This window comes from Pollachius pollachius, assembly GCF_949987615.1.
Source record: "Pollachius pollachius genome assembly, chromosome: 19".
Taxonomy (NCBI): Eukaryota; Metazoa; Chordata; class Actinopteri; order Gadiformes; family Gadidae; genus Pollachius; species Pollachius pollachius.
In genome coordinates this window covers 8,882,976-8,906,973 of record NC_136952.1, presented here as the reverse complement: position 1 = coordinate 8,906,973, position 23,998 = coordinate 8,882,976, and the positions used below count along the sequence as shown (strand labels likewise).

General features: G+C 44.8%; 1 protein-coding gene across 1 annotated transcript in view; it reads left to right on the top strand.

Moving 5' to 3' along the window:
* The window catches only part of LOC307090599 (calcium-activated potassium channel subunit alpha-1a-like), a gene marked incomplete at its 3' end in the record, with an annotated part of 77,352 nt that extends 55,399 nt beyond the window's left edge, over positions 1-21,953 (top strand). Inside the window, exons 20-28 of the mRNA XM_079757331.1 lie at positions 2,890-2,977; positions 9,019-9,142; positions 10,113-10,337; positions 10,776-10,968; positions 12,268-12,381; positions 14,246-14,376; positions 15,465-15,659; positions 21,468-21,586; positions 21,716-21,953. Of these exons, the coding sequence (XP_079613457.1) occupies positions 2,890-2,977; positions 9,019-9,142; positions 10,113-10,337; positions 10,776-10,968; positions 12,268-12,381; positions 14,246-14,376; positions 15,465-15,659; positions 21,468-21,586; positions 21,716-21,953 (1,427 nt within the window). The remainder of the gene's footprint in view (positions 1-2,889; positions 2,978-9,018; positions 9,143-10,112; positions 10,338-10,775; positions 10,969-12,267; positions 12,382-14,245; positions 14,377-15,464; positions 15,660-21,467; positions 21,587-21,715) is intronic.
* Between the last annotated feature and the right edge of the window lie 2,045 nt (positions 21,954-23,998).

Here is a 23,998-nt window from a genome sequence, read left to right as displayed (position 1 = left end):
TTTCATTTGATCATGAATCCAAAACCTGCTGCTGAACAGAGATTCCAAGGGTTCCTACGTGTTATTTATATATTTTATCTTAAATATATTTTAATATTTCCAAGAAGTTGGACGGGTTGGCATTCGAGGCCACCAGCTCCAACAGGGTGGTGTGCGGTAGTCAAGAGAATGTGCCACAACGCGTTGGCCGGCAGTCGGGCTGTGCATGTTTGACGTGGGCCAGATGAACACTGAAGCTCAACAGGACGAGAGGATAATCTGCTAGACAGCTGACTGCAAAAATAATCATCATCTGCTCCGTACTCCGCTTTAAACCGCCTTTCAAAAAGGTTCCCACTTTATGATACAATACTGAATGGCTGTTTGCCTTTCACTCGATAAAACTACTACTACTACTACTACTTAAATGAATATTAAACAGAGAATGCTAAAGTCATTGGCGTTGGATTAATAAAAGGGTACTATTTGCAATGTTGAATATTAGCAAAGATATTCCAAGAGTAAAGGTGTACTGTAAAATATATGAATGTAGGTGAATGAGATGCCGTAATGATTGTTTTAGTTTTATCACCTCCTTGTTCTTGTTCCAAATAATTACCCGGACACCTGAAAGCATGTTTATTAATTCATATTCATTATGAATACCAAAGTAAATGTCAAATCCAACTTTTCATTAAAGGCTACGGCAAGTGGTTAAGTGGTGTTTAATAAATATGAGGACTTTTAATTATTAAACTATTAGCATTCTTATGCCATAAAGAATTACCACACCCTGGCCATTGAATGCCCTCGGAAAATATGTTAGCAGACAAAAGATATTCCATTAACATCATATAATAATATGTATGCTGACTGCTGGATGCTTTTAACCTAAGCGTCTTACAATAATGAGTGCATACCTTCGTAGCATGGCTGGTCCCAGTGGCAATCAAACCCCTAACCCCCTTGCAGTGTTAATGCCTTGCTCATATACATGGCACCGAACATACAGCAATGGTCCTATTTGAGTCGCTTCTAATCAAATCTGAATCCGATTCAATCAATCGAATAATATGAAAATAACAAAAATGCTATTGGTTGTATTCTGATCTAGCGGTTGATCTAGCAGTGCAGGGGAATCCCAATCCAACCAAAAATAACCAAAGAAAAATTACAACAACAAATATAAAAACAAAAAAATGGACGCCACTGATCCTGACTCCGAAACTATCCCTTAAACTCTCCCTTATCTAACAGTGCAGGACGAGCCTCGAATCAAAAGGTCCACCAATAAACCCCGCCACCTCATCACCTCCCCACCCAACACCACCCCTACCACCAACACCAGCGCCCCCACCCGTCACCCAGAGGGCTGCAGCCGGGGCGCGGGGGCGTTTGTAGCAGCAGCGGCGGGCGGCAGCGGCCTCGTGCCGCTGGTAAACAACCGCAAGGGGAGCCTACGGTCCCTGGGCGGGCTCCAGGGAGCTGGGGAGGGGACCGGGGAGCGGCGTGGCGGCGGCGGCGGCGGCGTCAGAGGCAGGCTCCAGAGGGCGCGCAGTCTGCCCGTCAAATACAGATACCATCCGCGTCACTCCGATCACGCCACACTCAGTCAGTGTAAGGAGACCAACATCCACACACACACGCGCACACACGCATGTGAACTTGCGTGTGTGTGTGTGCGTGTGTGTGCAGTGTGAGGTCTGAGCCCAACAGCACGGCTAACACATGTGCGGTGTGACGGCTGGAGTGGTTGCATGTGTAACATTCCTCACTAATGACCCGGTGTGTGCAGCTGTCAGCTGGGGGACATTAAATATTGAAGAGAGAGAGAGAGAGAGAGAGAGAGAGAGAGAGAGAGAGGTGAAGGACAATTGTGTGTGTGTGTGTGTGTGTGTTGGAGCATCTCCTCCGACTTGACGACACACCCACACCACCACTATACACACCCCTCCACCAACACCACCACCTCTACACATACATACACACCCCCCCACCCCAGTGGGCTTGGACCAGTCTTCCATTAGGAAGCATGTCACACGCAGACATGCTTGCCTTGCGGTGCTTGAAGTTGCGTGTTCTCCACCCGTGGATGGAGTCTTTGGAGGTGTTATTCAATTTAATGCAGGGACACTTTTCAAGTTCTTTGTACGAGGAGACGCGTTCTGCTTTCGTGGCGTTGACGGTATGAATCATTGTGTAAACGACATCAAACGACGTGAAGATTTATTTACTTTAAACTTTTATTTTTTTTGGAAGTATTAATTTGGTGTGATTATAAACGGTGGCATGGAAGGGGTATGTCCTCCACCCAACGAAATCCCTGCAGTGATACTGGTTGAGTTAGTTGTCAGTCAGTTGTTTTTAGTTGTACGTTAATAGTGATTCAGGAAGTTGACCCAAACCACGTAAAAAATCATTCTGCTGGAGAACACAAGTTATGTTTATGTTTTTCTATCCCAATCCCCTGAAATAAATTCTGTACACATTAGATCTTCAGAAAGGAAGATTTGCTTCAAATGTTAATAATGCTTGATTATAATTATCCTCAGAATACAAATAATGATAATAACAATAGCAAACGTCTCAGAGCAGCAACAAACAAGAACTTTTTCACTGCATATCTTTTGTTCGGCATGTCTTTTGTTCATGGCGTTGCTATTGCATGTTTTTATCGCCATACACTCACTCTGCTCCAATGCAGCACTGCATCTTGTCACCATAATGTCTCACACAGCATCCTACCCTATCTCTCACACCCGTACCCTCGATCCCCTCTTCGCTTCTAACTCTCTCCCGCTGATATCTGCCGTGGTCACACTTTCTAACCACTTTCTCTGTTCTTCTTTGTTCATGTTTGTGTACGTTTGTGACTCCCGTCTTCCAAAAAAAACGCTGACCGGCGTGCAGTCGAAGAGGAACAGACGCTGTCGCCCAAAAAGAAGCAGCGCAACGGGGGCGTGAGGAGCTCGCCCAACTGCTCCCCGAAGATCATGAGGTGGGTCATGTGACCTCTAGCCCACGTGGACACACCGGTGCTCTTCTCCGGCGAATCATGTGATCGACACCACCGTCTTCATATTTAATACAAAGCAATTTTGCACCTTTGCATTAAATGTAACATTTGTACTCAATAGTCATGTTTGTCAGAGAACGCATCACGGCGGCTGACCTCAAGTCAGAGTCGTTTTAAATCAAGAGGGTAACGGATGTGGAGCACCCCACTCCACAAGAAGGCTCTCTGTCTTGCCGGGGCTTCTAAAGTGGTGACCCTCTGTTCCGTGTGTACCGTCGCACAAGACTTGTCGGGCCCTTAAACCGCCCTGGCACTAATGACAACCGCAGCCAATCAGGGCGCGCCTGCAGGATAGAATAGCCCAGGGCTATTCAACTATTGTGGAGGCTTACCAGCTAGCTGTCCTCAGGCACGTTGGCCTGCGGATGATACGTGGCGTCGGAATCAAAAGTGAATTCAAAATGGTACCTTGCTTTTATCTTGTCCCGGGGAATTACACAGTCGGTTATTGATTTTGACAGGAGAAAGCGGCGTCGTTCGGCATGAACTCATTACGGGAACGCTAATGATACCAGGCATTGTTATTAAGTGTCATGAAGGCGGGGGGGGGGGGGGGGGGGGGAAAGAGCGCTGCAGAGCGCACAACACAATGTGTGTATGGATCTAAGATGTGTACCGGAATTGAACTTCATATTTACACCGCTCGTGGTGGCTACGGGTCATTTGGCATTCATGAACCAAATATACAGCTGTAGCACAGAGTATCTTGCTATGATGTGTGCAGACATGGTGGTAAAGAGTGTGTGGAAACTACGCCCAATACCTCAGGGGAAAGCAACAATCCGAACAATATTATAAGCAGGTGATGTGACATAGTTGTTATGGCAAGAGACATCACTTTGGCTGATCCTTTTGGCTGTTACACAATATCATGGCAGAAAGATGAATTGCAATAACTAGTGTCAGGAAGATGTGTCTTTGGTTACTGTCTAGCACGATATAATCCTTTCCTCTCACAACATGTTGTTTTTCATCTTTCGACACTTTCGTTTTGTATGGCCATTAATTCCTTATTTTTATTAGATCTCTTTAAAGCAGGGTATTGAATGACTTGATGCAGGTCATGTCCTGGTTCGTTGGTATCAAAAAATGATGCCAAATTGGAGAATATTAGCCTTCAACTATATCATCAAATTCTCAGAGAAACCAAACATCACACTCATCAACATTGCCATTTAGACATGTGTTATGCTAATATCTACATGTGTGCATCTAAATTTTGATGTTGTGCAGTCCAGTCAGAGGCCTATTGTAGGTTGTGCTATATTTCAAGTGCACTGCCCACACAGTGGAGGGAGATATTCTTTAGCCTAAGGGATACTTCATCGCTCCGAGCAGAAAGGGAAAAATAAAAGAGAAAAAAAACAAACATCTGGGTGTATTCTATATCAAATGTGTTTTTACAGAACCCTGGGCCTCCAGGCCTTAGTAAATAAGTAATGATCAACAGATTGGCTGTGGGCTTCTGAGAAGCGAGCTCTTGTCAGCCTCTTTGAGGCAGGAGGAGAGCTTTGAATGCTTACATCTCCTGCTGCGCTGTTGGGAGGGTAAATGTTGTGGTTTGAACAGCCGTTTCGGCGTGTTATATGTAACATGTTTAAGGGCAAACTTTACAGTTCGAACAGCAGTGTTGGAAGTGTAAACTTGATGGTTTAAATGTGTTAAAGTGACCAGATGCTAGAGTGTAAACTTTACGGTTTGAACAGCCATGTTGGAGTGTAAACTGTGGGTTTAAATCTTAATGTGTAAACTGTAGTGTTTGAAGTGGAAGCCTTGCAGTGAGAACAGCAGTGTTAAAGTGTATACTTTACGGTGTAAACAGCAGTGTTTTGGGTGTAAACCTTACGGTGTCAACTGTAATGTTTGAAGTGAAAGCCTTGCAGTGAGAACAGCAGTGTTAAAGTCTAAACTCTATGGTGTAAACTGCAGGGCCAAATAAAGGAGAATCCTACAACTACTCAGATCCTTTCAAACTATACCTATATAATGACCTACATATATAATGATTATAATACATTTGATTCATATAGTGCCTAGATAGCAGTCAAAATAGTATCATAAAAGTCATAGTGAAAAAACAACAACTCTTTGGGCCCTATCTTGCATCCGGCGCAATTGACTTAATCACTGGCGCATGTGTCGTTGCTAGTTTGCAACTGGCGCAGAGGGTTCTTTTCCCTCCTGCGCCACGCGTCGGTAAATTAGGGATTGATCTTGCGACCCAAGGGGCGGTTCGGCGAAAGGTGGAGGGATGTTCTGGCGCAAACGTTGCCTGGTGCTATTTTGCAGTTTCAGAAACCACTTGCGCCACAAACCAGGAAATACCTGGTTTAAAGTCAGTGGCGCGTTGTTCAGATGCTATTTTAAGGGCGCATGCATAATGTTGCTTGTGCACCTCGCGCATACACTTTGCTTCTCTCATCTACCTAGCCACACATTCTTGGTAAATTATTTGGGAAAGAACAGCTGATACAGCGGTAATAAGTTGTACTTTTAAATCAATGCATCTGCAAACACAGTACAGCAAACACGTATTTTCTTGACACAGACATCGTGTACATGCTCATAACTTTTAGGATTGATGAGTATTTTATCATGAGAAAACACTTGTTTTACCGCGAGTGAGTGTTAAAAAGAATGAATGAATGCGGGCGCGCTCGACAACGATAATGCATACAATACTGGTAAGAAACGATGTTTATAATGTATTGCGTATATCATTAAATAGACCCACAGTTACCGCATATCATATGTTATATCATACAAGTTTTCTTTGCTGAAATTTATTTGAGGACTCAGTATTTCTGAAGTTGAAGAAGAAAACCTTATTCCATGTGTGAATTAGGCCGTATTATTTGGCCATAAACTGAGCCATTTGAAGTTTGAAATTCATGTGCATCTGTCTCATCTGAGACTGCAGACGCGCTGTCAAAATATCAACTCGTCAGATTCAAATGCGCTCATGGCTCTTAAAGGGGATGGGAGCTGGCACCCTCATTGGTTTATTGCAAGTTACGCCCAAACCACACCTACGGGTAATTAGGCTACTTCAGACCAACCCTTTTTAGATTTGAGCCGGGCGCAAAAGTAATTTTTTGCGCCGGTAAACTAGCGACATCGCCATAGAACCACCCACAAAGCTACTTGCGCTTGGCGCTTCTCACTTGCCTTTCAGACCGTTAAAATAGGGCCCTTTAAGTTTAAAATCTGAAATAATGGGGCATACAGTGAGATGGTCTACCCATAGTTATTATTATTATTTCCATTCATAGAATCGTTATTCTCATAAATTTCTTCTAGGAGTCAAACCCATACCCCGACAAACACCAGCTAATGGTATTAATCCCCTGAATATGCAACACTCTGCGATCGGTTATTATGGGGCATGTTTAATTAAGCAAGAGTCACAAGGCATTTGCCCGCATGCGACCACAAGGTGACATAGACGTCACGTCGGGTAGGATATCGTCAGGGCAACCGGCGGCGTGGAACAGTGACAGGCTGTCACGGTTGACAGTTTGTGAAAGATAGCTATCTTGGCAGAGCTCTGCCTCGCTAGTCGTCATCCGCACCGGACATATTGATGTGACAAGTGGTCCGTTGAGTGAGCGCTATAACGTTTGACGCACAATGAAATATTTAGCTGAAGTGTAAGGAAGAAAGAATTATTTTTTTACTAAATAAACCCTCAATTATTTCCCCTCGTATTAGCACAAGTTTTTCTTTTGTGAAATATGCAGATACATGATGAAGGAACACCTACGTTGTCACCTGTTTTCAACTCAAAATATTGCTTTCCAAACTAAATGCAATTTGTTTTACTTATTTAATAATTGATTGGCCTAATTGTTTAGCAAATGTGTATGCAGCAGTGTACCTGTCTAAAGATATAGCCAGCATGATAGAACTTGGAAGATTGTAGATTAAGATTTAATAAGAACAGGAAATGAACTCACAAAATGGGTTAAAATATGATTTTCATCTGAAAGAAATGTTAGAAGAAAGGAGTTGACATTAAATGAAACAATCCAACTATTTGTATCACAACACAAAAAAGCTACACAATTATTCATAAAGCTCGTTGGCTACATATCAACATAGTTCATATTGCTAAGCATCTCCAGCCCTGTTTATAAATCAAAACCTAAATCCCCTTGGACACCTTAGCAAACAGTCAAACAGTATGCAGTAACAGTGTTTAAGTGTTTAAAAAGGGGGAATAGAATTCACAATACAAATTCAGTATTTCAAATGACTGTGATGAACCACGGAGCCTGAAAACGAGCGACGCGCATCATGGCGAGACATTTACCCCCCTCAAACCACTCCCACGTCCCTGAAAGGACACTGCAGTCTCGCCTAAGGGTACACGCCCTACAGCGGAACTTTTCTGGCATGGCTCTCTCGCAGAGCCTAAAGGGATGGTAGTCTCAAATGACACCGGCATGCATACTTAACACGTTACTTAAGGTTCTTCATTCTTCTGGAATACCCACATGGATTAGGGAAACGCTCCTCTTACAGAAGAAAAGATATGAACTATTTAAGAGTTGGGGGGGGGGGGGGGGGGGGGAACAATGGTCTGTGTGTTCACAAGAGATTACCCTCAAATCTGTCTGACAAGGTCGATTTGGTGACATGGGGAAATGTAGCCGAGCAGCATAAGGTACACTAGATGGCATGTATGATGGTCATGCGGTAGACATGCACGTTAGCCTGCATATATATATATTCATTTTATTTCTTTCGTGTATTCTGAGTCATTACACAGTCAAAAAAATTAATTGAAGTGCATGAACATTATGCACAATGCAACTTTTATGCATCCAATTCTGAAGCTCTGACTTGTTTTCGGCATTCCCTTAAAACGACCAGGCATATAAACGCCAGTTGCATTGACCTAAGCTCCGACTGAAGGATAACTCCTCTTTCAGTGACCATAAAACCGCATAAAACCACAAGTCCTTCTTGTCGACGGACCACATAAGCGGTCAGTGTTGGATGGGATTACACTCAAAGAAGCCCCTTTCGCCTTGTAAAAAAAAACGAGTTATGCGGATCTGGATGACGCCCGCTGAAACATTAATGGCCTTTACTTTGAAAAGGCGAACACGATTGGGCAAATGGTTAAAATATTTAAAGTGTGGTCTGTTAAAGCTTTTACCGTGCGTCAGAAGCTGTGTGCGGTACAGCGGTCGGAGGGATGGGGGCCATAATTGCTTCTCGGCGTTCATGCCAGTCACAGCGCTGTGTCGCCGCCGCCGCCCGTCTCCTTCCGCCCGGGCGCCACCGCTGATGTCACTCCGCGGGATGACAGGACGGTTTTGTTGGCGGGCGCCCAGATTAACTCTGACAGGGAGGAACAAAGAGAAGACTAGGAGGGTGTGGGGGGGGGGAAGGAAAGAAAAAGGGGGAGGGCGAGTTTGTTTGTTGTCGAGTGCCGAACATTTCGATGTGGTATTGACGATTGCGTTCCACCGGGGTGCCTGGCGCCTTAATAATAATCACACCGAAGACGCCTCTCGTGTAAAGCTATCGTTAGCGTCACGGTGGACCTAAACACTCAGTCACAAGGTGCTGTTAGCTGCTGAACCATTCCAGGGGATGGACCACATGTGTGGCTCTCACCGTCTCAATCTGCCACTCAATTATCCCCAGCCCCAGACGGATGTGTGTTTCTTTGGATAAGCGTTTCCGATTGGCCGTGTGAATGATGTTCTTAGGTCCTGGTCACGTACCGCCGAGCTCTTGCCCATCTCCTCAGCTCATTTGTTCCTTGGTAACAAGATTATCTCTCCCATTTCCTCTCTCTCTCCCTTTCGGCCTCTCTCTCTCCCTCTCGCTTCGTGTCTTCTTCTCTCTCTCCCTTTCTGTCTCTGTCACTCTCTCGCTTTGTTTCTCTCTCTCTCTCTCTCTCTCTCTCTCTCTCTCTCTCTCTCTCTCTCTCTCTCTCTCTCTACCAGGCACGACCCGTTGATCATCCCGGCAGGTGATCAGATCGAGAGCATGGACATGAACGTGAAGAAGTACGACTCCACCGGCATGTTCCATTGGTGCCCGTCCAAAGAGATCGAGAAGGTTCTCCTGGTGGGTGCCACTTACTGCTCCTCCCACTCTGTCCTCCCCCTTTCTCCCTATCACCCCACTCGGCTCTCCCCCCCCCCCGTGCTCTCGAACACACACGCGTCATTTTGTTGCTGACAGGCTTTATATACACCCCTCCCCCCTCCCCCATCTCTCCCCTTGACAGATGCCTTGGGTCTCCAAGCAACCAACAGAGGTTGACAGGGCACTTAAACATGTCGTAATGAGGTGTTTGACATGTCATTTGCTATACGGGCGCCGCCGCCCGCTCATAGAACATTTCTTCCCCACTAATACATATGTCGCTCTGCAAATCACTGGCGGGGGTCCTTTAATGGACGCGCCTCGGAGTGTCACATGATCAGCGGGGCGGGAGCGCTAGGTGAAGGGGAACAGGGGAAAGATGGCAAGACGGATATAAAATAATCGTCTGGGCCGGTATTTCTATTGTGTTAATACTGTTTTAGTGATTTAGCAGATGCTTGTTTATCTAAAGGGACTAACAGTTGTTGGGGTGAGGGGTTAAGGCATTTTCCGCAAGGACGCATACATGTAGTCTGACGATACTGGGGATCAAACCCAGTGCTGTTGGGCTGAGACTGAGACACCCTAACACCTACACTACCCTGCCCCCCGTAGGCCTACAGATGATTATTCCCACCATTTGTTGTTTTTTTGTTATATTCCTCTTCAGATGCCTTATATAGTATCCTGGGTGGAATAGCATCAGTTACAGTGGCTATGCACGGAATGTAGTAAAGACGTTTGTGTGTAAATAAACAAACTAAAATCTGTTAACATTTTTCCCATCGCATAGTAGGCTAAGCCCTGATTGCAGCGACCCGGGTTCGATTCCTGCCCGTGGTCCTTTAATGCATGCCCTCCCCTCTATCTCCCATACCTCCCTGTCTATCGCACTCTATCATAAAGCATAAAAATGCAACAATTTATCAAAAATGTACCCCCCTGGAAGACGCGGAGCGAGGCGGCCATGACGGTGCTGAGTGGCCACGTGGTGGTGTGCATCTTCGGGGACGCCAAGTCGGCGCTGGTGGGCCTACGGAACCTGGTGATGCCGCTGCGGGCCAGCAACTTCCACTACCACGAGCTGAAGCACATCGTGTTCGTGGGCTCCCTGGAGTACCTGAAGAGGGAGTGGGAGACCCTGCACAACTTCCCCAAGGTCTCCATCCTATCAGTGAGTTTGACAGGGATTAGTTGGGTTGGAAGACGATGGCAGAACGACACCCTCCCCCTCGAATGCGTGTAAGCATGGCAGTATCGATGGCAAGTTTCAGCCTGGAGGGATCATCGGTGGGCGGCAGTAGCTCAGGAGGTAGAGCGGGTTGGCTGGTAACCGCAAGGTTGCTAGTTCGATATATCGAGGTTTCCCTGAGCAAGGCACCTAACCCTAACTGCTCCCGACGAGCTGGCTGTCGCCCTGCATGGTTGACTCCGCCGTCGGAATGTGTGCATGTATGGGTGAATGTCAGGCAATATTGTAAAGTGCTTTGGATAACAGAGCTATATAAATGCAGGCCATTCAACATCATCGTAGCAGCTCGGCTGTCGTGTCCTGTGACGTTGTAACAAAGGTTTAATTAATCAAGTTTTCTATCGCTCTCCCGTCTTAAAGGGCACGCCGCTGAGCCGCGCCGACCTCAGGGCTGTCAACATCAACCTGTGCGACATGTGCGTGATCCTGTCGGCCAACCAGAACAACATCGACGACGCCTCGCTGCAGGACAAGGAGTGCATCCTGGCGTCGCTCAACATCAAGTCCATGCATTTTGACGACAGCATCGGACTCCTGCAGGCTAATTCCCAAGGTGAACGGTTGTACCCTCGTTGTAGCCCAATGATGTGTTCTGGCCTGCAGGCGGGGTAGCCTTGGCAGAGGCCCAGGATATCCCTCCCTGGGCACTGACATGGCTGACCTCTCGGTCTCTGTTTGACGATGACGTTTAGTGACTATTCTTCCTTAGGGTTGCATAGTTTTAGCTCCCGGAGGTTAGCTTAGCTTCAGGTGGTTCTGGTTAGCATAGCTTTAACTGTCTGGGTTAGCTTAGCTTCAGATGCCTCTGGTTAGCGTAGCTTTACCTACTTCAGGTTAGCCTTGCTTTAGCTGCCTCATATTAGCCTAGCTTTAGATGCTTTGGTTTTGCCTTGTTTTATCTGCCTGTGGTTATTTTAGCTTTAGCTGCCTCAGGTTAGATTGGCTCAAGCTGCCTCAAGATATCCTAGCTACAGCTGCCTTGGGTTTTGCTAGCGTTAGCTGCCTTGGGTCAGTGTTTCCCTTATTTTTAAATAATTTATATTGAGTGTGCAAGAAAGTATTTACAAAAATATTCTTACCCACACTTGCACTTTATTGCATAAATAAACAGAACAAAAACACAAAGATAAATAATATAAATAATATTCTGTAATTTATTAATATTGTATGATAATAGTTGCTGAGAGAAAACAGGGAGAGAAAAAATAAGGCACTCAAGTGATTTGAAATGGCTTTTAATAATTTCCCTTCACTGGCGTTGAATGCAAAGCTTTTAGAAACCTTTGACCTATGGAGCGAGTGAAAAAAAAAACACCTGCCAAATTCGCTGTTTGGCTAATACATACATGGCCCAACATTTGCCTGAGTCAGCACTAAGTAGTGGTTGTCAAAACAGCGCCCATGTATAATGCATACGGTGTCACCCAGTTAATGTGCTTACTTGTCAGTCTGGGGAAGGCACGCAACGTCAAGTCATTTGGAATTCCATCTCGTGTCACTTAGGTTTCTACTCGGCTGATCCATACCATGCACCTTTTTATTCACATAAAGAGGCCTGTGCCACTCTCGCACATGCAATCTGAAGGAGTACAAAATGAGTTTGTATGTAGCATCTATTATGCATTAGACTAATATCGAGGGGCTCTCTCTCTCTCGTCCTGCAGAATTTAGACCCCGTCTCATCTCCATGCGTAACACCTTGCTTTACAAACCACCGGGCGTTGACTTTGGTACCGACCGCTTATATCCAACCGGTTGATTCACTGAAAAGTAGCGTCAAGCAATAAGGCCCGTTCTATGTTAGTTTTAGATGATGCCTCTGAATTTTGAATTGAATTCCCAATCGCTTCAGGTTTCACACCGCCAGGGATGGACAGATCTTCAGCGGAGAACAGCCCCGTCCACGGAATAGTCCGGCAGATCTCCATCTCGACCGGAGCCAACATCCCCATCATAACGGAACTAGGTATTTACACGTTATGTGCTTTTCTGTTTTGGTTCATTGACAACCGAAAAAAACCTTGCATTGTTAATTCTGTCACTTGTAAAGTGTAGAAAGACATGTCACGCCTTTTGTTTTAGATGTGTGTTTAGTGTCTGTAAAGTGGAGAAATCAGACAAAACATGTTTCCATGTCTGTATGTAACAATAATTACAGCCCGTCACTTCTCGATTAACCGTACTAAAGATTTCAGCCCCTCCTGCTTCCTAGAGGGGTTTTTTGTATTGAGTTTGTTTTGGTCGTGTTGACGTGCTTCTTCAGTAACTTGAGCTTCCCCTACCTCCCCCCACACCCCCCCTTGTTGACGTCTGCTCTAGCGCCATTAGCAAAACCGGGCAAAGTAGTGCCTGTGGTTGCATTCAGTCAGGATAAAAGCAGTGGGACCAACATACAAATGATAACAGAGCTGGGTAAGGCCTGCGTTTCTGTCGCTGCAGTGTTGTTACTGCCGCTGCCTCCATATCGCCTTCACTTCCTGTCCTATTTCTTCTTGCTGGTGTAGCTCAACACGATGCCCCCCGCCCCCCGCAGTTCATTTCCATGGCAACGCATTCTGCCATGATATTGCCCACCATGTCGACTTTGATTCTTCATCTCAAGTTCTCTATTTTTCTATCTCCAGGGCTTGTACATCGCAAAGTCACATCGCAATGACCACCGCCATTTTGGAAGCATTGGAATGTTAGTTATGTTGGTAGTAACGTTTTTTAGTCATTAATCAGGAAATTATTTGTCATGATGACGAGCCATTGTTGCGTTTTGCACTGCCACTGCTGCAGTATTATTACAAAGATTGAGGATTCTACAGCAATACAACCACCACCAAAGAATCCCATGATGCATTCTGATGTACAAGCCCCTTCTTTTTTTTGTGTATGAGAATCACAAGGCACTCTGATCCCTCTCAAGTCTCACTGGTTTGCTTTCATTGCGTCCTTTTATGTCAGATCGCATTCTCTGACCGTCTCCCTTTTTTTATCTCAGCTCTGTCACTACGGGCATGGCATTCATACTCGCACACTGGCACACCGACCCTCATAAGAAGTAGCACCCCTCAAACATCTCCTTTTCAACTCGCTTGTGTGCGTTTTATGCCATCTTCAAAGGACAAACAAGCTCCATGGCCCTCATCTACTTTCATGCGTTTTGACACCCGAGAGTAAGTCAATGGAGGTTGTGCTTTGGATGTACGAGACCAAAAACATGGATCGGTGTTGGCATATTGGTGCCGACTGATCCCTGGAGGAGTCCTAGCTATTGCATCATGGCCTGGGGGTTGCACCGTATGCATGGTGTCATGAGAATGCACGCAAACGGCCCTGTATCTGGTGCGTGGCAGAGGGTGAACACCGACTCACAGCTAAACGCGGCAACACGTTTCAGTTGTTGCCGAAAAGAAAACAGATTTGGCCAGATCTGTGTTGGTAAAAAAAAAAAGGATTTGTCTATCAAAACAATTGATTTCTGATCCTGTCAGAAAGCCTTCACACAGTCTCTTCTTCAGCACGTCCCTAACGTGTGTTTTTCACCCGTTTCCCTGTGAATTGAGTTTGAATCTGCTGAAGTACACGCATCGCATGCTGCGTTCCTGTTACGCTGCTGTTTTCAAAACGCAAAGCATGCAAAAACACATCCTGTTATACAAGTGATGTATTACATTACATTAAATTTGATTCACCTTTAATGACGTTGCACAATAGTCTAATCTAATAAAATACATCCGTATAGGAAGAGATATGCGTACATAATCGAATATATACACGAGGAACAAACATTATACTGTATATACTGTATGTGTATGTATGACTATTTCTGAATCTCTTAACAGTGAACGACTCCAACGTTCAGTTCCTGGACCAGGATGATGATGATGACCCAGACACAGAGCTGTACCTCACCCAGCCCTTCGCCTGCGGGACAGCCTTCGCTGTGAGCGTCCTGGACTCCCTGATGAGTGCTGTGAGTCTTAACAAAAATCCTCATAGTAATTATTTTTCAATAGTTTTTCAGATAGCACTTTTCTAGCCACTTAACATGTAAAGGACAAGAAACAGGAGTAAAAGAAAAGCTAAATATCAACACATGGTCACAGTAAAACATTTAGAAGCACCCAAATCGCTTGTGAATGTGACCTAATTCATTAATTGTGAGTGCCTTGAGTGGCCACGGAAGTGCTACATGCATGCAATCCATTATTTCTCATATTACGAGATGTAGTTTGCCCACATCTGCACCTGTCACTAATTCTGATGAATGTAATGTCTGGCGTCAAGCTCTCTCTCATTAGGGGGCCTTGCCCTTTGACCCTGCCATTATGAAAGTTAACACAGGGGGTCGGCTTTAAATCAAGACCTGTAGTGGGCACCGATGCCGTTCTGCTTGAGCGAGGGTTAGAAACGTAGCCCAGCTCATCTGTCTTGTTAGTCAAGTGGATTGAGATGTCACCACGCACATATGCAGGCACACAGAATGCTATGAAAAGAAAGAAATGTGACATAAAGTTGCATTGGCCAGATCCTTTTTTCAGGATTACCTTAGCAACAACACGATCCTCCGTAGAGGGTGAGATGAGGCTGCTGGGAAGAAAAGGGAAAGTGGGGGCCTCATTTTATCTGCTGTTTATTAATAATGGAGACATAAACAGTAAGTGGTTGATCATTGCACCAAGCGAGATAACTACGGTCTGTTCACACACATTTGTTCAGGGGGTCATTTTGATGTCCAAGAGTAGCTCAGATACCGTGAATGTGTGTCAGGACTCTCTTTATGTCTCCCTCTCTCTTGTCTGTCTGTCCGTCTACCTCCCTCTCCCCTTTCATTCTGTGACGGGGCCGAGAGTAACCCGCAGTAATTGGATTCCGCTGTCTTTTCACCCGGCGCGCAGGCCGATGTGACGCGACAGAGCCGGCCTCCAGATAGCACCGCTCTGACCGGCTTGGCAATTTAAAGAAGTGACTCCAGTCAGTGACTCCAGCCAGTGATTTTTTTTTCTTACGGATCTGTTAAGCATCTCTCTCTCTCTCTTCCCATCCCGCTCTACCTCCCAGACATACTTCAACGATAACATCCTGACGCTGATCCGCACGCTGGTGACGGGCGGAGCCACGCCGGAGCTGGAGGGCCTGCTGGCGGAGGAGAACGCGCTGCGGGGGGGCTACAGCACGCCACAGACCCTCGCCAACAGGGACAGGTGTCGGGTGGCACAGCTGGCCTTGTACGACGGACCCTTCGCCGACCTGGGGGTGAGTAGTGGGGAGAGCGGTCCTTGCTGGACATCTGGGGCGGGGGGGTGGGGGGGTGTGCTGACATTGAGGAGGAGGTGGGCGGGAGGGAGGCAGTATGGCTGTTATCCAGTATTTTTTTCTATATTTGTCGGAACTGACACATTTTAAAGCTCTGGTTGAAATGCACTCTCAAAATGGCTATTAATTCCCACTCACTGAAAACTTCTCTGCGTTGCCAATTTTCACATGTATCGTTATTTTATTCAGGCATGAAAACAGGTCAGAAGGATAACGCCTTGGCCTGCTGAGCACTGCCAGATGCTTGGGAGCCATACTTGCTCTGTTGCTGCTGCAGAGTTGGTGTTCTGTCCACCTCCCCGAACTTCACATCCTCCATTCTGTAGAGCTGCATGGCTGTCTTCCCCCTGGATTGCATAAACTGTTGGTACATTCATGTTGCCACTCCTTTGGTCAATAACATCATTCATCCAACTAAAAGAAGACTCAACCCTTGGTCCGTGAAAGATGGAGAGGCAACATTTAACCATCGCACTCAGGGAGGGGTACTTATCTGGCTTGTCAAAGACATGACGACACCACTCAACAATGCTCTCTCCCTCCTTGAAGCTGGGGATGGTCAGGTCAACATTGAACCGCACAAGTTCTCTCTGGATGTCCTGGTCTGCTGGCAAGAGGTGCCGCAGCATACCACTCAGCCTGCCAAGAAATGGATGAGAATTTGAAATCAGTTTAAGGACATGAGGAAACAAAAATCCCAAAGTACCTGGTAATATGGCAAAAGAAACTTTAAATGTTATTCTTACCTCTTCAACTGGATGGTTGCCTGTGAGTGGCCTCTCAGAAGAGGGTCCAGAGCAGAAAGAGTCGGACTGGCCAAGGGGAGCTTCTTCTGGAGGTACACTGCAGTGGTGATGTAGGCTTTCCTGACGTCTGCTAGAAATGGCACCAACAGCTGACACAAAACACCAAAAACTGACCGTTATTTTAAGTCTCAAAAACAATTGAGAAAAAAGGTGATGCAGGGTACTTACAGCATGATTGGGATTCAGCCTCCTGTCCCACATAGACCTCCTTGGAGGGCAGCAGCATATGATCCTCCAGGACCATCTCCCTCAGAGCCCTGGGAGACAGCTATGTAAGGGAAGTAATTAATGGGAGTAATACCTTAAGTGCCTTTCAAAAGACCCTAGGTTGCTTAACAAAAAAGGAAACACTAAACTGATAGCACAGACAACAGTAAAAATAAGGATAAAATCAATAATATATACTAAAGTAGGCAGAGTGGGTGTGAGGAGGAGTTAATTACCTGAGTAATGTGTTCGGCCTTCACGAAGCAAGCCAAGAAGGCCAGGGACAGCTCAAGCTGCCGATCATGAAGTTTGTGAACCAATGTCTGGCTACTCTGTGTATGTAAAACAAATTCTTATGAAATTAAATGATTGCCAACATTGGATGTGCATGCACGTGCAGTCAAGTTGCAGTAATTCCAAGCACAACTAACACCCACCTGGAAAACCATGACATACTCCTTGAGAATAGCCAGCAAACCCATGTAGATGCTGAGCCGTAAGACTGTTGTCGTCTCTTCATGCCACAGCTTCTGACATTCTCTCACGGCCTTGTGGAGTCATGCCGGTGAAACACAATACATATTCGTCCTCATTAGTAACTTCAAAACAAGTATAAGTGCTAATTATTATAAGGGATTGGAACATCAAGTCTCATCACCTTACCTGTTGAGTGCCTCCTGAACCACCTTGATACGGGCTCTTGGTGTACATCAGTTCCAAAGGCTCCCTATACGGCTCCTTTTCTGCAGTGGAGAGGTAGCCATAATAGAGGACTCTGTACACAGGCATCATGGCATGGGTTGCCATGCTGGCATCGTATGCAGACAGCTAGCGATGAGGAACAAAGCCCCTCTGTGGGCTGGAGGCGGGGAGATTTAGAATCATAGCTATCTCCTTGAGGTGCATCACCTGACAAAAGACAGAAAAAGATTTTGAAAGAGACACATACATAGACATTCTACACATTCCATAGTTTTACCACAGCACAGTACAGTACAGTAGGGCCAGCTGCCGTGGTCTAGACAAGAGCTGCATTTTGTTTACCTGGTCTGGACTCCACTGATGGTCGACCTGGAGATCACTGAACAGCTTCTCCAAGTAGCCGTCAAAGGGCTCTGAGAACTTCTTTGCCGCATTGTGTATATGATGACAGGAGTCCCCATCAACATCGAGCAGGTTGGGACAGTATTGGTGCATCCTGATCTCGAGGCCGGTCTTGCTGCCCCTAATCACAGCACACGAGTCCATCAGCATACTCACAAGGTTATTCCATGGGATGTGTTTTTTCTCAAAGAACTCACAGAGCACCTTCTCTAAAGAAGCAGCATTCACCTTCACGATCTCCAAGGACCCCAAATGCTCCACTATCACCTTCCTCAAGTCTGCATGGTAGTAGCAAACGAGCATGGAGAGGATCTTCAACATAAAAAGGTTTATTAGCCATGCAACATTTTACAGGGCATACACTGAAGCAAAAACAGAAGGACTTTGATGGCAATAGCTTAATATGAGACCAACCTTTTTGTTGTTGTTGGAGGTACTCTCGTCTAAATTTAACGAAAAGGGAAATATCTTCAGGTTGGGAAAGGTCCTCTCAGAGTAGGTCCGCCCTAAATTGTCACATCACATGCATAATCTAATTGGTACAATATAAATCATACAACAGGTAATTCTGGCAACATAGCAGTATATATAGCAACATGGTAGTTTAAGGACCATGTTTTATGTGTGCAGTTCACTAAAATGTAAATTAAAACACTGAAATAGTAGGTAAGAAAGAAAATGTAAATACCTAGACCATGGATCGTCTTATATGAAGCTGTCGTCCGCAACAGCTTCATTCCCTGCAAAGCTGGTTCATCCAAGGAAAGGGTCTGGGCAAGCTCAACAATTACAGGAGAAAGCCTTAGAAAACGAGATGGAATGCTCCGCCAAGGTTCCAAGGACCATTGCCTAGAACACAAATTATGTAAATAATGTAAAGCTCTTGTATCACATGTCTAGGTGATGATGCTGCCAGTGACAGGAGCTGATTGTGATACAATAAAAATAACAATCTCAAAGTGCTAGTGTACTCTATATGCTGCCTGTGCTGACTAACAGGCCTACACCACCTACCTCTGCATTTGCTATGCGGTTTATGACTGGTACGGGGATCTTTCTCTGGCACTGCTGCCTGGTTGTTTCTGACCCCTGCTTGGCTTGACTCTGGCTTGCTGGATTCACCCTAGCTGATGCTGGAAGGAAGCTGCTGGCAACACTGTGAGTGGAAGCTATCATCTCCACCTTCTCCTTGTGAACGTTTGTCTGGCAATGAGCCTGCAGAGCATGGCTGCCTTTGTTAGCATAATGGATCTCTTTGTGGCAGAGAATGCATCTGGCGAATCCCTGCCTGTTGATTTTGATGAAAACATCTCCTAGATGAAAGGACACCTCTTACTCTTTTACTGAGACCTTGCCTTCCAGTTTAAGCCACGACCAGTTCCAGCTGCATTTCAATCCAGCATCCAGCTGTTTAATAATGGCGGAATCCTTCTCTCCTAACACATTCATTCTGCAAAAAATAATGTTTGTATTAGTGTTAGCACTAACTTCTAGTTTAGCCTTATTGATAGAACGGTGGACTTGACCCTTCAACCTTGTCAGTCCCCTCACCTAAAATCATCCACACGTCCTGGAAAAACGAGTTGTAGAGATTTTTAGAAAGTAGTAAGTTTTCTGTTTTGTGATTTACCCTAAGCTATACAAGCTTACTTTAGTAACGATATCTAGCTAATGTTAGAGTAACGGTAGCGTTAGCTTATCATTTTCCCCCGGAGCTGCTCAATGAGTACTAAAGTGTGACGTCACGTTTCCATAGCAACTGCTTTTCAGTTCTACACACCAAATTAACAAGGGGAAATCCTATGCCACACAAAAGTTTTATAGAAAAGGAACGATTTTTTTGCGAATTGATTTGCTTTACCAATGATGTAAGTAATATTGAGAATAGATTGTCTTCATATAAAAAAAAAAAAAACAAACTTTTGTTCGTCGCAGACAAATTCGCGAGTCGTACACGATTTTGAAAAGTCGGCGACGAGACAAGGTCTTGTAATGTGACATGCTTGCGATCTGCAATGTTTTCGTCTGTGTTCGAAAACCCCACGACGAATAATTTGGCATGTCAGAATTTTTTGGGGAATCCATGACGTATCCATTGTTGACATGAGGGAACCCCGCGAACAGCTGGAGCTCACGTGCAGTGTTTACCGATGGACTTCACTGCACTACGCTGAGTAGGAGTAACTACTACAAAAATGAATGCGATCAAACCCAAGAACGAGTCCACAATCTTTTCTTTTTCTTCCTCTTCGTCTCTGCAGAGGTGCAGAGACGAAAAGGAAGAATAATGCCAGCATAATGCCTAGTGCTAGGTACTCGGGATCCATTGTTGACGCTTTGTTGCTGCGTGTATTTTGTATCGTTCATGTAACCTACTGTGAGGAGTTGCTGCATTGAGCAGATATAAAAACTACTGGAACCTTTATGACAAAAATGTAAGTCATGTATGTCAGTTCTAAACATTCGATTTTCTAAATATCTTGCAAACGTGTATCTTGTAGTGTGGCCAGTCTTCCGACCTTGTGACATGTTAAATCGTGGTGGAATATCTGAGAATCGTGTACTCTGAAAGGTACGCACCGTTGGGTGACGAGTGGAAGACAGACTACGGAGACCCCTCGAGCATTCAAAGTTCTCCGTCGGGATGTCGGATACGCAATGCAATTCGCCGCCCGATCGATCTTATATGTTGACAACAAATCATGTAAATAGTTTTGTAAATAAACTTCCAAAGCTTTACAAATCCTATTTGGTGTTTTATTGGTCCTTAATGTGCAAAGTAAACAACGTACAAAGTCAAACCGAGTAGCGTTTCCGGAAATGATTTTGTTAGAGGACCAATCACAGCCCTTACCGTCTCTGTTGCGTCGACTGATGTTAAAAAATATTGGATGCGCACGTAAGCTACGGAGAGGTTCTCCGACAGGCTCTCCGTGTCTAAGTACAGCACTTTACGGAGGACTATAAACTGGCCGGCCTCTGAACCCCCCCCCCCCCCCCCCCATCAAATCTACACGATTCACGTAGGTCACCTATTTTGGTTTCAAAACGCCGTATTTCGCCGAAAGTTGAGTGATTTTCATGCCTGTTTAATGACATATCTAGTCAGGGTACTAGTGCAGACAAGTGTGCGCTCACAAATTGGCAGAAATACAAAAACAGGAAATAACACAGACTTAAAAGCGAGGGGGTCTGAGAAGCCATCTACTCAGGGTGGTGAAAACCACACCGCCTGAGGTGGACTGGATCAGAGGGGTATTGAGAGAGTGTAACCATAACGGTGACAAGCGAACCAATGAGGAGCTGGGTATGGGGAGCCCCGCAACAATGAGTGTTGACGAGGTTGTGACAGTTATGTAACTTAACTATTAAGTTGCATAACTAAGATATGACTGACGCATATCTTTCAACTTGGTTTGACCGTGGGGTTGGATGTTGGACTGTCATCTAATCAATTCCTTTTGGGGAAAGTAGAAAGTAAACTTGGCTGAAGAATGTGGACTCTATTTTCCATACTAACATAGAATAATACTAAATGCTAATAGCCACAGACAGTCACACATTCATGTCTATAAACGACTGTTTTCTGTCATTGTTACATGCTACAGATGGTTCATTTCTGTTATTTCAGGATGGAGGGTGTTATGGTGATCTTTTCTGTAAGGCACTGAAAACCTACAACATGCTGTGCTTTGGCATCTATCGGCTACGAGATGCTCATCTAAACCCGCAAAACCAATGTACCAAACGGTAAGAAAAACGATTAAAAATGTGTTTTATCCACCAAAATCCCCCACATATAGTCACCAAAAATAACCATTGGGATCTTTAATACTTCATCCTGATTGGTCCTTTGCTTTCCTTCTCCCCGCCCACCAGATACGTGATAACCAATCCGCCGTACGCTTTTGAGCTGGTGCAGTCAGACCTGATATTCTGCCTGATGCAGTTTGACCACAACGCGGGCCAGTCCCGGACCAGCCTGGCCCACTCGACCCACTCGTCATCCCACACCTCCCACACCTCCAGCAAGAAGAGCTCCTCCCTCCACTCGGCCCAGCTGACCAACCGAACCAACCGCTCCAAACCCCGCGAGCCGCGGGACAAACAGAAGTAAGTTACCGACCTCCCACGCCCCGCCCCTTTTAAAGATGGCCGACGTATGTTTGGTTTGAAGTCTTGCCTTTTTGAATTTGTAAATTTCTATAGGTGTGCATGTTTATGTCTCTGTAAAAGATGTTCCTAAAAAAAGATTTCAGTTATTTGTGCTTTTGATAATTAGACTACATTTGATATCTAATGTATCAGGTACCTAATACAGAAGACAGCTAGCATTCATTGGGATTGACATTAAAAAACTGTAACTTAACTATTGTACTATATAACTTTTACTTTAATATTAATTTAAAAGGCTTGTAATATATTTTCCAGTAAAAACTCAAATATAAATCAGTAAATGTTTTCAACATTTTATCAGCTGCTGAACGACTGCCCTAACATGTATATGGTTAGTGATCTGTTCTAAACATTTAAAACACATTCATTGATTCCTTACTTCTATAATTGAGCTGGTTGCATGCTAGCTACATCAGCTAATCCCCATGGAAATGGAGAAAGCATGGAGAACTTTTCTGCTTGACTGAACGGTGAAGCGTGGCCCGATTAACTTACTAACATCTGAACCTGTCATGAGCCCTATCTAACCATTTTATTGTGGTGGTCAGTCGCACCCCACTTTTTAAACTCTTCCATCCATAGCTATATGTTCCAACATTTATTATGTACCCTTAAGTCTTTCCCAAATCTTTGTCAAACATCATTAACACTTGACTTTCCTGCCTAAACGTTTAATTACTAATTTGCATATTTGTTTGAAATCCTCATCACTCTATCCTTAACCTGATGCAACTATGAGTAGATAAATAGCTTACGTGTACTGCATGGGTCCTGATCAACCAACTGATGTGGCATGGTTTATTTGTGCTTAGTACCTAGTTTTAGGCTTTAGGGTTTGGTTTAGGGCATGATTTTTGGTTTTGGTTAGGTTCTGAATTTCGGTTTTAGGGTTGGGTTCACAGGACAAATAGTTAAACTTTCAAAATGTCTCTTGCCTTCGCTGATGTTATGTTCTCCAATATTCGGAAAGACAGGTGTTTACTGGCAATAAATGCTTTTTTTGATAAAAAATACTTAACTCTGATAGCACACCGACAGAAAGAGACAGGGCGAGAGTTTGAGATGTAGTTGTTGATTGGATAGTGCAGATCAGATGATAGAAGAGATTGCCGAGGTGGCAGAAAAAAAAAAGACTAATTAACTAGTTTCTTGAAATTAGTAAAAAATACTAAAAACCTATGCCAATGATGACCGCTTTGAATTTGAGATGATCATCCGTTTCCTGTTTGCCTCTTTCCTCAGAAAGGACGTGGTTTACAGATGAGCCAGAGAAGACTCGCCCGAGGAACGTGCACGTGAAGCCTGGGCATGATCTGTCCATCAACCAAGTCAACCAATACAAATCTACAAGCAGCCTAATCCCGCCCATCCGAGAAATAGAAGAAGATAGCTAAAACGTTCCATCCCTTTATTGCATGGATACCACCCTGGAACCCCCCTCCCCACCATGTTAGGGGTTGAAAAAACAGCAAAAACAAAACAAATTAAATATTTTCTTGCAGACAAACATCGATCCGATTGTTGCTAATGTTGTCAAGTAGCACACACTAAAAACGAGTAACGTTTAAAAGGTCTAGCCCTTGTGGTTGTAATGTACGGTAATAAGAGAACATGACAATAGGTGAAATTATCTATTGAAGACAATCACATTGAAAAGTCACAACCATGCGCTCCATTTGTTATTTCAGACCCGGCCTTGGATGCTGCGGGCTAATTCCGAAGTTTTTCCACTTTGAAAAATGGTAGGGTCTTGTGAGAGTCCCAGCGCGAGGAAACCAATCGCTGTACACCAGAAGTGATAGTTTACGTTAATAGCTCGAGCTTTGCAAACATAAATGTTGCCTTTTTAGCTGTTAATAAACAACTACTTAACATATTTTACTCAGTGTTGCAGAGCTATTCTGTAAAGTTTGTTAAAATGTGTATTTCATATCTAACTGCAAGCCCACCATGATGGTATTGTTTGGTAACAGTAACTTGGAGCTG